The 14965-nt window shown below is 52.7% G+C and overlaps 1 protein-coding gene across 2 annotated transcripts; it reads right to left on the bottom strand.

The window, feature by feature from the left end:
* Positions 1-3829: 3829 nt before the first annotated feature.
* On the bottom strand, positions 3830-12646 carry POLE4 (DNA polymerase epsilon 4, accessory subunit). Of its 2 annotated transcripts, none has more exons than XM_073323866.1 (4): positions 12461-12646; positions 4923-5007; positions 4554-4595; positions 3830-4186 (listed from the first exon to the last, which is right to left on the bottom strand). In XM_073323866.1, the coding sequence occupies exons 1-4, from the start codon at positions 12605-12607 to the stop codon at positions 4173-4175; spliced, it is 288 nt and encodes a 95-aa protein (XP_073179967.1). In that variant the 5' UTR covers positions 12608-12646; the 3' UTR covers positions 3830-4172. The 2 variants fall into 2 exon arrangements, with proteins under 2 accessions (XP_073179967.1, XP_073179966.1); XM_073323865.1 differs by having other exon boundaries at positions 12413-12642.
* Positions 12647-14965: the final 2319 nt, after the last annotated feature.

The following is a 14965-nucleotide window of genomic DNA, read 5'->3' as shown; positions in this document are numbered from 1 at the left end:
TGAAACCTTTGGGCAGATATCAAGGGCCATGCTGGAAAGGGGCCATGACCAGGACGCACTGCAGGGCAGGGATAAAGTGAAGGAGCTGCGGAACGCCTACCACAAGCCCACGAGGCAAACCGCTGCTCCAGTGCTGCCCCCGCGACCTGCTGTTTTTACAAAGAGCTGGACGCGATACTTGGGGGCGACCCCACCTCCACGCCGAGTACCACCATGGACACCTCAGAGGCCAATGCAACAAGGCAGGAGGAGGAGGAGCAGCAGCAGCAGCAAAGCGGGAGCCAGAGTGCTCCGGCGGAGGAAGACACCCCAGCATCCCTAGATGCATGCAGCCAGGAGCTGTTCTCAAGCCAGGAGGAGGGTAGCCAGTCACGGCGGCCGGTGCTTGGGGAAGGACAAACACCAGAGGAGGTTCCCAGTAAGCGGCTTTTGTTTAGGGAAGGAAGTTATTGGGTGCGGGCTCTTGGGGCAAGGAGGGTTAGGGCTGCATGCATGCCTAGATGCGGAATAGGACATTGATCCTTGTCCCAGTCAGGCTAACTTGTCTGCGCCACTGTGCCATGAGAGGCGGGGGGACCATTGCTGCATACAGGCAAGCTGCATATGGGCCACGGCAGAAGCCATATTGCAGTACAAGACCCTCCCTTGCTTCCCAGGTCACCCTCAGCAGCGAGATCTCTTCCAGGACGAACTCCTGTAGAAAATGTGGGGACAGTGTTCAGTATAGAAGCCCCCTGCCACTGTTGGCTCTCCCCAAGGCACAGAAACCCAGAGGGCAGTACAGCCATGAAACTATCATGCCCCTTGCCCCTGTGCTTATTCACCATTTTGGGGCTCCCGTGGGTTGTGTGTGCTTGCTTTGGGACAGGCAAATTATGCTATTGCGTAGATTGTGCTTGCCCTTAAGTACGGGGGAATTATTGCTCTGTCTGGTGTGAACAATGCTGCCTCTGTGAAATGTTGCATTTTGCCTGTACAGATGCAACCTTGAGATCTCAGCCATCTGTGTTAGCACCGGCTGCAAGTTGTAATAAATAATAAATGGATTTTTTAGCTTTGAAAACATTCTTTATTACTGCATAAAGTAAAAGATACCTTAGCCCAGGAAAGACACAGGCACTGCAAGTCAGCGTAGCAAACACAGATTCCTACTAACATTGGAACCACTACAATTCACTCCCATGCAGGGCAGCAGACATTACTGGTGGCTTTCAGCCTCAAATTGCTCCCTCAAGGTATCCCTAATCCTTGCAGCCCCGCACGGGGCCCCTCTAACAGCCCTGCTCTCTGGCTGTTCAAATTCAGCCTCCAGGTGTTGAACCTCCGAGTTCCATGCCTGAGTGAATCGTTCACCCTTCCTTTCACAAATGTTATGGAGGGTACAGCACGCGGATATAACCACAGGGATGCTGTCATCGGCCAGGTCCAACTTCCCATACAGAGAGCGCCAGCAGCCCTTTAACAGCCAAAAGCACACTCCACAGTCATTCTGCACTGGCTCAGCCTGTTGTTGAACCGCTCCTTGCTGCTGTCAATGCTCCCTGTGTAGGGTTTCATGAGCCACGGCATCAAAGGGTAAGCAGGGTCTCCAAGGATCACAAGGGGCATTTCGACTTCCCCTATGGTGATCTTCTGGTCTGGGAAAAAAGTCCCAGCTTGCAGCTGCCTGAACAGGCCAGTGTTCCAAGAGGCATGTGTCATGCACCTTTCCGGGCCAGCCTGCGTTAATGTCAATGAAACGCCCACAGTGATCCACAAGTGCTGGAGAACCATAGAGAAATACCCCTTCCGATTAATGTACTCTGAGGTTAGGTGGGCTGGTGCCAGAATTGGACTACGCATCACATCTGTTGCCCCACCGCAGTTAGGGAAACCCATTTGTGCAAAGCCAGCCACAGTGTCATGCACATTACCCAGAGTCATGGTTCTTCTGAGTAGGATGAGATTAATGGCCCTACAAACTTGCATCAACACAATTCCAATGGTCGACTTTCCCACTCCAAACTGATTAGCGACCGATCAGTAGCTGTCTGGAGTTGCCAGCTTCCAGACTGCAATAGCCACCTACTTCTCCACCGTCAGGGCAGCACTCAATCTCGTGTCCTTGCGCCGCAGGGTGGGGGCGAGCTCCTCACACAGTCCCATGAAAGTGGTTTTTCTCATCCGAAAGTTCTGCAGCCACTGCTCATCATCCCAGACTTGCATGACGATGTGATTCCACCACTCAGTGCTTGTTTCCTGAGCCCAAAAGCAGCGTTCCACAGTGGTGAGCATGTCCGTGAATGCCAAAAACAAACTTGTGTCATATGCGTTACTCGAGTCGATATCATCGTCAGAATCCTCACTGTCACTTTCGATCATAAGGAATAACTCGACTGCCAAACATGACGTGCTGGTGAGACTCATCAGCATACTCCTCAGCAGTTCGGGCTCCATTCCCGCAGACCGAAAGGGAAGACAGAGCGCGTTGTACAAAAACCGCTGAAAGATGGCGCCAAATGTGGACAGAAGCAAAGGGAATGCTGGGATGCGAACCGATGCATCACGGGGCATTGGGACAGGACCCAGAATGCCCCGCACCCCCTGCCCCCTTCCCACAGCGCCAGAATGGGAAGAGGTGCTCTGTGGGATAGCTGCTCATAATGCACTGCTCCCAATGCTGCTGCAAGTGCTGCAAATGTGGCCACGCCAGTGTGCTTGCAGCTGTCATTGGGGACTGACTGCACCGCTTTCCCTACTGCGCTCTCGGAAGGCGGGTTTAACTCAAAGCGCTCTATATCTGCAAGTGTAGCCATGTCCTTTTGTCAGCTGAGGCTGGTACGTAAAATCTTCTCCTTAACGGTAACTCCCAAAGATTTATCCTTTTTTCAGAATGGTTATCGTCTCCCATTGTTCTCAGTGGGACTGAAGTCATGAGCTACCCTCAGTTAAGCGTCTTTCAAAACGGCCAGTGCTTCCCATTGTTCCCAGCAAGAGTGAAGCCAAGCTGCCTTCAGAGAAGATGTTGACCACCTATGCTGTCAGCAGGCTGAGGGAAAAATCTCTGAGGAGCAGCTGAAGAGAGAGAGCAGCCATGTTTGCTCAAGGGTTCTTGTGGCCTTAGTCCCCTGAGAACAAGAGGTGGCAGTCATTTTGAAAGTGCAGTTCTACTCTGAATTCTCTGTAGTAAAATATTCTTCAGCCTCAGCTGTAGAAAACATTTTTGGTTTTGCAGAGTGACAGGGAAAAATGACTACTAATTCTAAACGAAAAATTCTTCATATGCCACTTACAGACAAGATTAGTGAGTTTTAACTACATGGGAAGTTTCAGACATCTGTTTCATTCCTTATGGCCATGGGAGGGGCAGGGGGGAAGGAGATCTGACATATTCTACATTTTTTTAAAGACCCATTTTAAAAATAATTTTAATTGCTATACTAATCAATGGATTTACTTGTAAATTCTCAGAAAATTCATTCTATGCTCAAAGAGTACGAGCTGCAATTTTGGGAAAGATAATGCTCTATTTTCCTTACATAACAAAGAGACTGAAGCCCTCTTTTAAGTGCAAAATTCAACTCAATGAGGATCTGCAACTGTTGCCTGCAGAACACTGCCTAGTTCAACTGAGATGCCAAGTTATATTATCTAACCCACTATGAGGCCAACATTTCCCATAACGTATGCATGAATGTGCGCACCCCACCCCAGTCCCTTCACGTAGACACATTGAAGATAAACTATTACACCCATTGGTCAAGAAACATTTAACTCTATTTGGCCAAGAGAGTAACAAAAACAAGAAATACATTTCCATAAAAAAGTAACTACCCTCGGACTTCAGAGGCAGGATCACAATGCTGTTTATTACCACCGAGTTCTAAGGAGATACTAGTACAGCATGGCTATTCCGAGCTATTGCTGTGTTACACAGTGAAAGTCTGAAATGTGAGCTGGAGGTCATATTACATACAAAAATGTATGAAAAAATATGGATTTTAAATAAAGAATTATCACAACTTGAACTTTTTACAATACATTCTTGCTGAGATTTCCAAAGTAGTCTAGGAACAGAGACATCTTCCACGAAAATTTGTCTAGATTAATTTGAAAATTTCATGCCATGTCTTCCAAGGGCCACCCCACTCCGCTGACTCCTTCTTCAGGAAACTCCTTTCTTCCTGGTGAGGTCAGTCCAAAGTACCTAGAAATTCAAAAGGGGCAAAGGCAGACAGCACAGATAGACATGAACGAACAGTGGAAACTACTTTACAAGCAGCCAAGGGAAGATGCTGTAACTTATCAAAGCTTAACCAGATCACAAAATTCTAAGAACAAATCTCCCTGAAAGGTATTTCATTGCTGGTGTTCCACTTCACACCTCAATTCAATGTTTTGAATGCTGAATTTCAAATGTTACCAAGACAAGTGGCACATTTCTAGTTGGGCCACTAGCTATTACTAAACTGAAGTCAAAACAGAAAGATCTGCAAATATCTGCTCTCCCTCTGTCAATATGGAGACAATGTATGCAAAAAATTAAACCAAAATTAAACCAACCAGAAACTCACCTTCCAGAAAAGCAAACTCATCAATAACTTCAATGGCATTATCTGTAAAACAAAGTGAATTGAAAACAATTGGCATAGATAAACCAATTCAAGTGCAGAGATATTTTATACACATCAGTATATGATTTTAACAATGACTTTTTAAAAATAGGTTTATTCATTTTGGAGACTATGGGGAGGGGAAGGGGAATATTTTACAGTGTAATATTTGGCAGAAGAGAACTTTTTTCTTTTCATTTCTGGGAACAAGATAATACGGTTTTAAATCTGCACCCACAATGCCACAAAACACATGGAATCGTCTGGAAAGAGCCTTCAGTCAAATAATATTATTGACAAAGGTTAGCATAACAAAAATGGTCTTCTTACCCAAGTCTTTCCTTTGCAGAGTTTTCCTTTTTCCTTGTTGAGCATACACATAAGCATCTTTAGCTATGGTTTCAACAAACAACTCCTACAGGATGGAAGAGACAGATTGTTACAACAAGTGAAAGGTGTGACTGCAACCTGTTGTTACAAGCACAGTTGAGCTCTGAAGGATTAAAGGACAAAATTACACCCTCTCCCCCTCTAGATGCTCCCTTTCTATTGATCAGCTCTAAGAATATTCAATGAAACCTTTAAACTAGACAATTACTGCATATCAGGGACAAGTGTTATTATGGTGCTGGGGGCGGGGGGAAGGGTTGTCTTTAGAGGTCCCTGTGTATATCTGGAGATGAGGGAAAGGAGTTTCAGAGTAACAGCCGTGTTAGTCTGTATTCGCAAAAAGAAAAGGAGTACTTGTGGCACCTTAGAGACTAACCAATTTATTTGAGCATGAGCTTTCGCGAAATTTATTTGAGCATGAAAGCTCATGCTCAAATAAATTGGTTAGTCTCTAGGGAAAGGAGTGTGAGTCTTGCTTTTCTTCTCTCTCAAAACATCACACTTGAACATGCAACATACTTTTCTGATTCTGTGAAACAGTTATCCACTTTCATGGATTACTGAGGCCCATGGTTAATATTCCTACCCCAGGACCTGCAACTTGCAAAATTATGACATTTGATGATTTGAGCTTAGCAGGCTTTGCTATCCAAAGTAAGTATTTGTCAGGGATACCAGCTACCAACTGCCCATCACTGCACCTTCTGAGAGCCAGTCATATCTGCACAACTTTCAATGGACAATGTAGAATAACCTATCTATAAGTACCTGCACCTACCACCAAATGAGCTTCTTAGTTGCAGCAAATAAATACATCTTGTACTGTGCCCTGAAGTACATGGAACCCAGGCTCTGACTGATCAGAAGAGGGAACAAATTCCACAGCTAGACACTCTCCACTGCCCAGACACCAGACTACAAGAGCACAACCACTGGAACGGAGAGCAAGAGTAGCTCAGCTGATCTCATCAGGGCACAGAGAGACCATTTACAGCTTATCAATCATAACACTTGGAACTGCAACCAGAAGCAAGCTGGAATCGAGTGCAGAGCAGAGGTGTACAGTGCTCACGTCAGCCTGGTGCACTAAGAAAGTGGGTTGCCACATTCTGCACTAGCTAAAGCTCCCAAGTGCTCTTCCAGGATAGCCTTGAGAACATTATAGCAATTCTGCATGCAAGTGACAACGGATTTCTGCAGCAAAGTCTGCAACCTCCTAGACAGCACTTATAGCCACCACTATTATCTCAAATTAGGAGAGCCTGAGGTTGTGGAATTCTTTGACAAAGGGCAGACATGCACCTTTAACAGAGGGAGTAAACAACCTCCTACCAACTCTCCAGACTCTTCTCCCTTCCAGCATCCTCGAGTTCAGGCTGAGCCTTACCCAGCTCATGATCATCCAGGTCCCTATCTTGGCCAAACAAGGCAATGCAGAGGTAGCATAACCTGCTATAGGGAGATGACAGACAGGACCTTCAGCAACTGAACTGCTGAAGCATTCTGGGCTTCTACAATTTCCCTTAATGGTTTCACAAACACTAAACAGCTAAAGGAACAGGAGTACTTGTGGCACCTTAGAGACCATCTTAATTAATTAGCCTCTTACAGTTGGTATGGCTACTTCCACCTTTTCATGTTCTGTGTGTGTGTGTGTGTATATATATATATATATTTATTTTCTTACTATATGTTCCATTCTATATATCCGATGAAGTAGGCTGTAGCCCACGAAAGCTTATGCTCAAATAAATTTGTTAGTCTCTAAGGTGCCACAAGTACTCCTGTTCTTTTTGCGGATACAGACTAACACGTCTGCTACTCTGAAACTAAACAGCAAGACTGTTGTGCTCTAAAAAGAGAAAGTTTGAGACCAGGTTGTAACTGACAAGGCAAATAATAGCAAGTGGTGATTTTCTGAGCAAGGTTATAAGCACTGCTTGTTAAGGAGAGATTTATCTTGCTCCCTGAGAAGAGGCACCCACTATCCCATTCAGTATTAGATTGGCCAGCTCCCTGCTGGCTGGCAAGAGTCCATCTGACAGGCTGTCATACACCGTCCTGCAGCACGCACAGGCACTTGTTGAGCAGGACCGGTGACATTCAGCTTCAATGCTGCAAATGTGTAACCTGGCAAATCTGCTTCAGGTCTTCTGATCCAATCAGCAAATGTAACTTCTCATAAAATAAGCCCTTAAATGATTGCACCTTTATGGGTACATGTAAAGAGATTTCTATGCTCTTCTGCCACTTTTTCCACGGCACAGGAATGCAGAATTTTTATATGCTACAGTCAGATTCAGAGCAAGCTGATCATCACAGGCCTTCAAGTCAAATTATCTGCCCTAAACCATGGTAACCTGCAACAAAAATCCAGGAAGGGAGAAAAGTGCAGGCTACTCTGTCAGCCAGGAAGAATAAGTGACATTAATAAAATGAAGGAAGCTAATAGATAAGATGAGTTAAACAGGATAATTAGTGAGGGTAACTGAAAGAGAGCTGGAAGAGCCCTGAAAGAGACCATAATAAAGCCACACAAGCCTCAGCACCAATCTAAATGAAAAAGTCTCACAACCAAGACAGAAAATGGACTGACTATTGAATGAAAGCGGAAGCTGGATTATACAGCCAAAATCTCTGCAAAAGGGCTGCCGGAGATATTGCTCTCCAATGGGAGCAAGTGACTGAACGAAACATTCTAAGGGTCCTACAAGGCAATTCATTCACATGCTCATTTTGGAGGTGGCATAGAGCTGCCCCACTCAAGCAGAATTGCTCCTGGAATTCTCCAGGACAGAGGCGTGCACACTGGACCGCTCCGTGGGATGGTGCAGTATGCTTCCCCGCTCTGTGTCCAGAGAGTTCTAATGGCAGCTGCAGGAGTCACTGAGTCACGCCCTGCCTACTCTTCATCACCTGTTGGGTTAGTTTGCCTCCTAGGGGATGCTAAGAAGGAAGTTATCTTAGCTCTTGCCTACATTTCCAAACTGGTCTCTTACTGCTCTGCTCCCTAACAATTCCTAGCCACGTCTCTGACAACTGCCTCCTGCCTTTAATGCTCCTGCTATGCATGGAATAACCTCCCTATTCTGGTCTGTCAAGCTACCATTCTCTTGCCATTCAAATCCATCCTAATGGCTCACTTCTTCCACAATGCCCAGAAGGAAATTAACAACATTATCACTTTTTTAAAAAAATCCTAGTCATTCCCTCTTCTGTTGTTCCCAAAGCATCCTATCTTCTCTGTGTCTCTTGTTTAAACAGTAATCTCCCTGAAGTAGAGACTGTATGAGCTCGGTGTTCCATAAAGTGTTGAGCACACAGTCAGCAGTTAAATAATAATAAATATGCCATATCCCAGGGGTCCCCAATGCGGTGCCTGCGGGCGCAATGGCACCCGCTGGGGCAGTTGTGCGTGCCCGCAGGATACCGTGCCGCCGAAATGCCGCCGCTGAGCGCAGCTGCAGAAGAACCGCCTGCCGAAATGCTTCTTGCCACTGCTGCTTCTCGGCAGCATTTTGGCGGCGGGGTGTCTGGCGCCCGCCACAGTCTTCTGGGAATAGGAATATGCTATTCCCACAGAAAGGTTGGGGACCACTGCCATAGCCTACAGCCACAGGCTTCTTATCAGATTAACGAACATCACAAGTCCGTACCTGGGGCACTGAAAGTCCCTTCTCCTGCTTCTTGTAGGATGACAGCCTCCCCACTGGATCAAGTCCAGAATTAACTTCAAATCTTAATCCTCCACTGCATCTATCATCTCAAAGTCATGTTCCTCTGGGACCCAATATTGCTGCTAGTAACAGGCAAACAGTGACAGGGGAAGCTGTACAACCTAAACAGGTTATTTTCAGTTTTGCTTTGCCATAAGAGAGGCATGGACACAGCCCATGTTGTGACACCATCCAAACTCTAGGAGGCTGTTGTGGGGTAGAGGCCAGAAGAGGGAGATTTTTTTAAGAGAGTCTTATTTTACATTGCAACCAGAGAAGTTTACTTTAGTTTCAAATTATATATGAAAAGTTCTTCCAGGGGACGTTTCCCTGAAATGCAGCTAAATGTGTTAGCAGGATCAGGCTCTGATCTGATCTGACTAAGAATCTCTTGAACACTCAAGTATCAGAGGGGTAGCCGTGTTAGTTTGGATTTGTAAAAGCAGCAAAGAATCCTGTGGCACCTTATAGACTAACAGACATATTGGAGCATGAGCTTTCGTGGGTGAATACATGTTACATCCAACGAAGTGGGTATTAGTCTCTAAGGTGCCACAGGACTCTTTGCCGCTTGAATACTCAAGGGTTTCAAAACAGTCTGGCATCTCTTATTTGGTCTTGTTTATGCGGAGACAGTGGAGAGAACTGTGCTAATTTATGCCAATAACTGGAAAGACTTGCTGCAAATAACTGATTTTGCAAATTGATGACACTGACCAATCTCAATTGAAAAAGCAGATTCTGTACCTTAAAGCGCATTTCTCTCTACTTATTTTGAGAGGGTTTTTACAATCTTGGGTATATGCTAGTAAGTGATCTGTAATGTTTTGTAAAAGTAAAAAAGTTTCAATAGTAAGAGATCTCACTGCTGCCCTATAGGTAAATCATTTGTGGAAGTGACAGTTTTATGTGTGAATTATAGAGTGCAGATTAATAACACTACCTAGCTTTTATCTAGCACTTTTTGTCAGTATGCCTCAAAGCACTTTACAAATGAGATCAGTGTCATTATCCCCATTTTACAGATGGAGAAACTGAGTCACAGAGAAGTGAAGTGATTTGCTCAAGATCATACAGCAAGGCAGAGGCTGAGCTGGAGCCCAGTGGTCTGTCCACTGGGCTATACACTGAGATTATGATGGCCTGGCTCTTTGTTGCTTGTGCATGAAAATAAGCAATAATCTGAAATGGACAAGGATCTGTGGGTTACAGTGGGTCACAAATTGAATATGAGCCAATGTCATGATGCAGTTGTGAGAAAGGTGAATATCACTCTGGGGTATATTAACAGGAGCGAGGTATGTCAGACACAGGAGGTAACTGTCCCTCTCTACTCTGCACTGGTGAGGCCTCAGCCAGAGTAATACGTCCAGTTTTGGGCACCACATGTTAGGAAAGACATGGACAAATTGGAGCAAGTCTAGAGGAGAGCTACAAAAATGATAAATGGTTTAGCAAACTTGTCCTATGAGGAAAGATTAAAAAAACTGGGCATGTGAGAAAAAGCGGAGCGGGGACCCGACAAGAGTCTTCAAACATAAGGGCTGTTATAAAGAAGATCGTGATCACTGGTTCTCCATGTCCACTGAAGGTAGGACAAAAAGAACAGGAGGACTTGTGGCACGCTGGAGACTAACAAATTTATTTAACATTCTATGCATCCGATGAAGTGAGCTGTAGACCACGAAAGCTTATGCTCTAATAAATTGGTTAGTCTCTAAGGTGCCACAAGTCCTCCTGTTCTTTTTGCGGATACAGACTAACATAGCTGCTACTCTGAAACCTGAAGGTAAGACAAGAAGTAATGGGCTTAATCTGCAGCAAGAAAGATTTAGGTAGGTACTAGGGAAAACTTTCTAAACATACGGATAGTAAGAAGTGGAATAGGCTTCCAAGAGAAACTGTGCAATCCCCGTCACTGGAGGTTTTTAAGGACAGGCTGGATAGACACCTGTCAGGGATGGCCTAGGTTTACTTGCCCTGCTCAGTGCAGGGGACTGAACTTGACCACCTACGTTTCTGTGATTCTAAATTCTTCAGGCTTTGAAGCACAGAGTACTTCAGTCACCAAAGAGCACGCCAGTCAGTTTCACATTGGGGCGGGAACATGTGTTGCCTAAATGACAGCAGGACCTATTGCTGGTGACCAGTGCAAGTAACTGACCTGATGCCAAATACAATATAAATCAACGTGTATCCAAGGGCAGCGGTGACCAGCACAGCTTCACTGAAAAAAGCTAAAAGCTGCCTGGGGCAGGCAGTTCAGAAAGGGAGAGAGGGAGGAGAGGAAAGCCGCAAACAGAAGAAATAGCGGAAGAGAGTCAGAGTGTAACGCAAGAGGAAAAGCAAAGTTCAGAAATAGGACAGACCCACAGCCTCCCCGTGGGCACCCACCCCCAGCTCTGGGTGCTCCCCCCATGGGCACCCCACTTCCCCCATGAGCACCCCACCCCCACTTCTGGGTGCTCCCCCCACAGGCACCCTACCCCCACCCGTGTGTGCTCCCCCCACAGGCACCCCACTTCCCCCATGAGCACCCCACCCCACCTCTGGGTGCTCCCCCCACAGGCACCCCACTCCCCCCACACACACCCCACCCCACCTCTGGGTGCTCCCCCCACAGGCACCCCACTCCCCCCACACACACCCCACCCCACCTCTCGGTGCTCCCCCCACAGGCACCCCACTCCCCCCACACACACCCCACCCCACCTCTTGGTGCTCCCCCCACAGGCACCCCACTCCCCCCACACACACCCCACCCCAGGGTGCTCCCCCCACAGGCAACCCACTCCCCCCACACACACCCCACCTCTGGGTGCTCCCCCCACAGGCACCCCACTCCCCCCACACGCACCCCACCCCACCTCTGGGTGCTCCCCCCACAGGCACCCCACTCCCCCCACACGCACCCCACCCCACCTCTGGGTGCTCCCCCCACAGGCACCCCACTCCCCCCACACGCACCCCACCCCACCTCTGGGTGCTCCCCCCACAGGCAACCCACTCCCCCCACAGGCACCCCACCCCACCTCTGGGTGCTCCCCCCACAGGCACCCCACTCCCCCCACACGCACCCCACCCCACCTCTGGGTGCTCCCCCCACAGGCACCCCACTCCCCCCACACGCACCCCACCCCACCTCTGGGTGCTCCCCCCACAGGCACCCCACTCCCCCCACACGCACCCCACCCCACCTCTGGGTGCTCCCCCCACTGGCACCCCACTCCCCCCACACGCACCCCACCCCACCTCTGGGTGCTCCCCCCACAGGCACCCCACTCCCCCCACACGCACCCCACCCCACCTCTGGGTGCCCCCCCACAGGCACCCCACTCCCCCCACACGCACCCCACCCCACCTCTGGGTGCCCCCCCACAGGCACCCCACCCCCACCTCTGGGTGCCCCCCCACAGGCACCCCACTCCCCCCACAGGCACCCCACCCCAGGGTGCTCCCCCCACAGGCACCCCACTCCCCCCACAGGCACCCCACCCCCACCTCTGGGTGCCCCCCCACAGGCACCCCACTCCCCCCACAGGCACCCCACCCCACCTCTGGGTGCTCCCCCCACAGGCACCCCACTCCCCCCACAGGCACCCCACCCCGCTCCCCCACCTATGGGCACCCCCCGGGCTGCCGGGCCGAGGGAGAAGGGGACGGCGGATGTGCGCCCCCCCAGCGCCCGGGCAATCGGCCCCGGACGCCCCTCACCGTGGCCCGGGCCAGGACGAACACGGCCTCCTGGCTGGCCAGGCTCACGTCAGGGTCGGCTTTGACCAGCGCCTTCACCCGGGCCAGGGGCAGCCGCGCCAGGCGCAGCGGGGCCGCGCACAGCGACCCCGAGCCCGGCTCCTCCGCGGGGGGCGCGGCCCCGGCTCCCGCCTCCGCTGCCGCCGCCGCCGCCATGCTGGACACGGGCGCCCAGCGCGCCTGCGCACCGGCCGCCCGCGCGCCCCACCGACGAGACCGCGCGTGACCTCCCCGGGAGCGCGCGCGCTTCCCCCAGGGTCCCCCGCGCGCCCCTTCAGCCCAGGCCCCTCCCCCTCGTGACTCCGGGCCCACGTGTCTCCCCCGCGGGAAGGTGGCGCGCGCAGCCCGGCCCGCTCGGGGGCCCCCGGGGGCTGCGCTGTGCGGCCTCCCCAGAGCGGCCGGCGGGGCCAGAGCAAGGGGCGGCCGGGCCGGGAGCTGGAGGGGGAGTGACCGGAGCGGGGGCGGGGCGGGCAGCGGGGGCTCCCGGGGCACCGGGGGCGGGGGCTCGGGCTCGTGGCCGGCTAACAGCCATGACAGGCCGGGGCCCTCTCGCGTTCCCCCCGAGCCCCCCCTCTCCCCCCGAGCGCCCCCCTCCCCGCGAGCGCCCCCGAGCCCCCCCGCCCCTGAGCCCCCCGAGCGCCCCGAGCCCCCCCTCTCCCCGAGCCCCCCCGCCCCTGAGCCCCCCGCCCCCTCCCCGAGCGCCCCCGAGACCCCAGTGCCCCTGAGCCCCCCCTGCCCCCGAGCCCCCTACCCGAGCGCCCCCGAGCCCCCAGTGACCCCCGAGCCCTCTGTGGCTGGAGCCCCGAGTGCCCCCGAGCCCCCTCGCCCTCTCCCCGAGTACCCCCGAGCCCCCTGCCCCCTCCCCGAGTGCCCCCGAGTGGCGCCGAGTGCCTGAGCCCTGAGACCCCAGTGCCCCCGAGCCCCCCCCTGCCCCCTCCCCGAGTGCCCCCAAGCCCTCTGTGGCCAGAGCCCCGAGTGTCCCCGAGCCCCCCCCGAGCTCCCTGCCCCCTCCCCGAGCCCCCAGTGCCCCCAAGCCCTCTGTGGCCAGAGCCCCGAGTGTCCCCGAGCCCCCCCCGAGCTCCCTGCCCCCTCCCCGAGCCCCCAGTGCCCCCGAGCCCTCTGCGGCCGGAGCCCCGAGTGCCCCCAAGTGCCTCCACCCCCGAGCCTCCTGCCCCCTCCCCGAGCGGCCCTGAGCGCCCCCGCCCCCGAGCCCTCTGCGGCTGGAGCCCCGAGTGCCCCCAAGCCCCCCTGCCCCCTCCCCGAGTGCCCCCGAGACCCCAATGTCCCCGAGATCCCTGCCCCCTTCCCCGAGTGCCCCCGAGCCCCACGTGCCCCCGAGCCCTCTGTGGCCGGAGCCCCGAGTGCCCCCGAGCCCCCTGCCTCCTCCCCGAGCCCCCAGTGCCCCTGAGCACCCCTGAGCCCTCTGCGGCCGGAGCCCCGAGTGCCCCCGGGCCCCCCCGCCCCCGAGACCCCAGTGCCCCTGAGCCCCCCGCACCCCCAGTGCCCCCGAGCGCCCCCGCCCCTGAGACCCCTGCGGCCGGAGCCCCGAGTGCCCCCGAACCCCCAAGCGCCTCCGTCCCCGAGCCCCCTGCCCCCTCCCCAAGTGCCCCCGAGCCCCGAGCACCCCCGAGCCCTCTGCGGCCGGAGCCCCGAGTGCCCCCAAGCGCCTCCGCCCCCGAGCCCCCTGCCCCCTCCCCGAGCACCCCTGAGTCCCCCGCCCCCCAAGCCTCCTGCGGCCGGAGCCCCAAGTGCCCCCACCCCACAGGGCAGAAGGAGCCCCCGCTGGCCCCACCCCTGGGCTGGCCTGAGCACTGCCCCGGCCACACCCCAAGCTCCAGAGCGGAACGGGGGAGCTGAACCCCGGCTTGCCTCAGAGGAGGGGGGCACAGCCTGGAAGGGGCCACAGCCTAGGTTAGGGAAGGCTTAGCCTTCCCTGGCCTGTGATACCCGGCCCCCCCTGCTTTTAGCCTTCACAACATCCCCAGCCAAGGGGTTCCCCAGGATGTCTGTGCCTTGTGTGAAGCACTTCCTGAGGTTTGCTTTAAACCTGCTGCCGATTCATGTCATTGGGTGACCCCTAGTTCTTGTGTTATGAGAAGGAGTAAATAACACTTCTCTAGTCACTTCCTCCACCCCAGTCATGATTTCATAGACCCCTTTCATAGTGCCCCCAGGTCGTCTGTTTCTAAGATGAAGAATCCCAGTTGTCATAGGGAAGCTGTTCCAGCTATCCAATCCTTTTTGTTGCCCTTCTCTTTACATTTGTTAATTCTAATTATTTTTTAGATGGGGCGACCAGAACTGCCCACAGTGTTCGAAGTGTGGGCATACCGTGGATTTATGCAGTAGCATTATGATTTTTTTTGTTTTCTTATTTAGCCCTTTCCTCATGGGTAGCGGATGGAGCCCCACTTCAGGGAGGCTAGCCTCTGGCTCCACCCCTTGCGCCCCCCTCCCCTGCAGCCGGAGCCCCGATACCCCTGCCTGCCCCACATCCCTCTCCCTGAGACCCCC

The sequence above is a fragment of the Lepidochelys kempii genome, chromosome 25 (assembly GCF_965140265.1).
Source record: "Lepidochelys kempii isolate rLepKem1 chromosome 25, rLepKem1.hap2, whole genome shotgun sequence".
In the NCBI taxonomy this organism is placed as follows: Eukaryota; Metazoa; Chordata; order Testudines; family Cheloniidae; genus Lepidochelys; species Lepidochelys kempii.
This window is presented reverse-complemented; position numbering and strand designations above follow the sequence as displayed.

What these genes read in the sequence shown, in the direction of transcription:
- POLE4 (XM_073323865.1), bottom strand. Translation starts at nt 12,607, where the DNA reads ATGGCGGCGGCGGCGGCAGCGGAGGCGGGAGCCGGGGCCGCGCCCCCC. An exon ending in TCGTCCTGGCCCGGGCCACG is followed by an intron (nt 5,008 to 12,412) that starts GTGAGGGGCGTC and finishes TCCATCCTGTAG; the next exon opens with GAGTTGTTTGTTGAAACCAT. An exon ending in TCTGCAAAGGAAAGACTTGG is followed by an intron (nt 4,596 to 4,922) that starts GTAAGAAGACCA and finishes TTTGTTTTACAG; the next exon opens with ATAATGCCATTGAAGTTATT.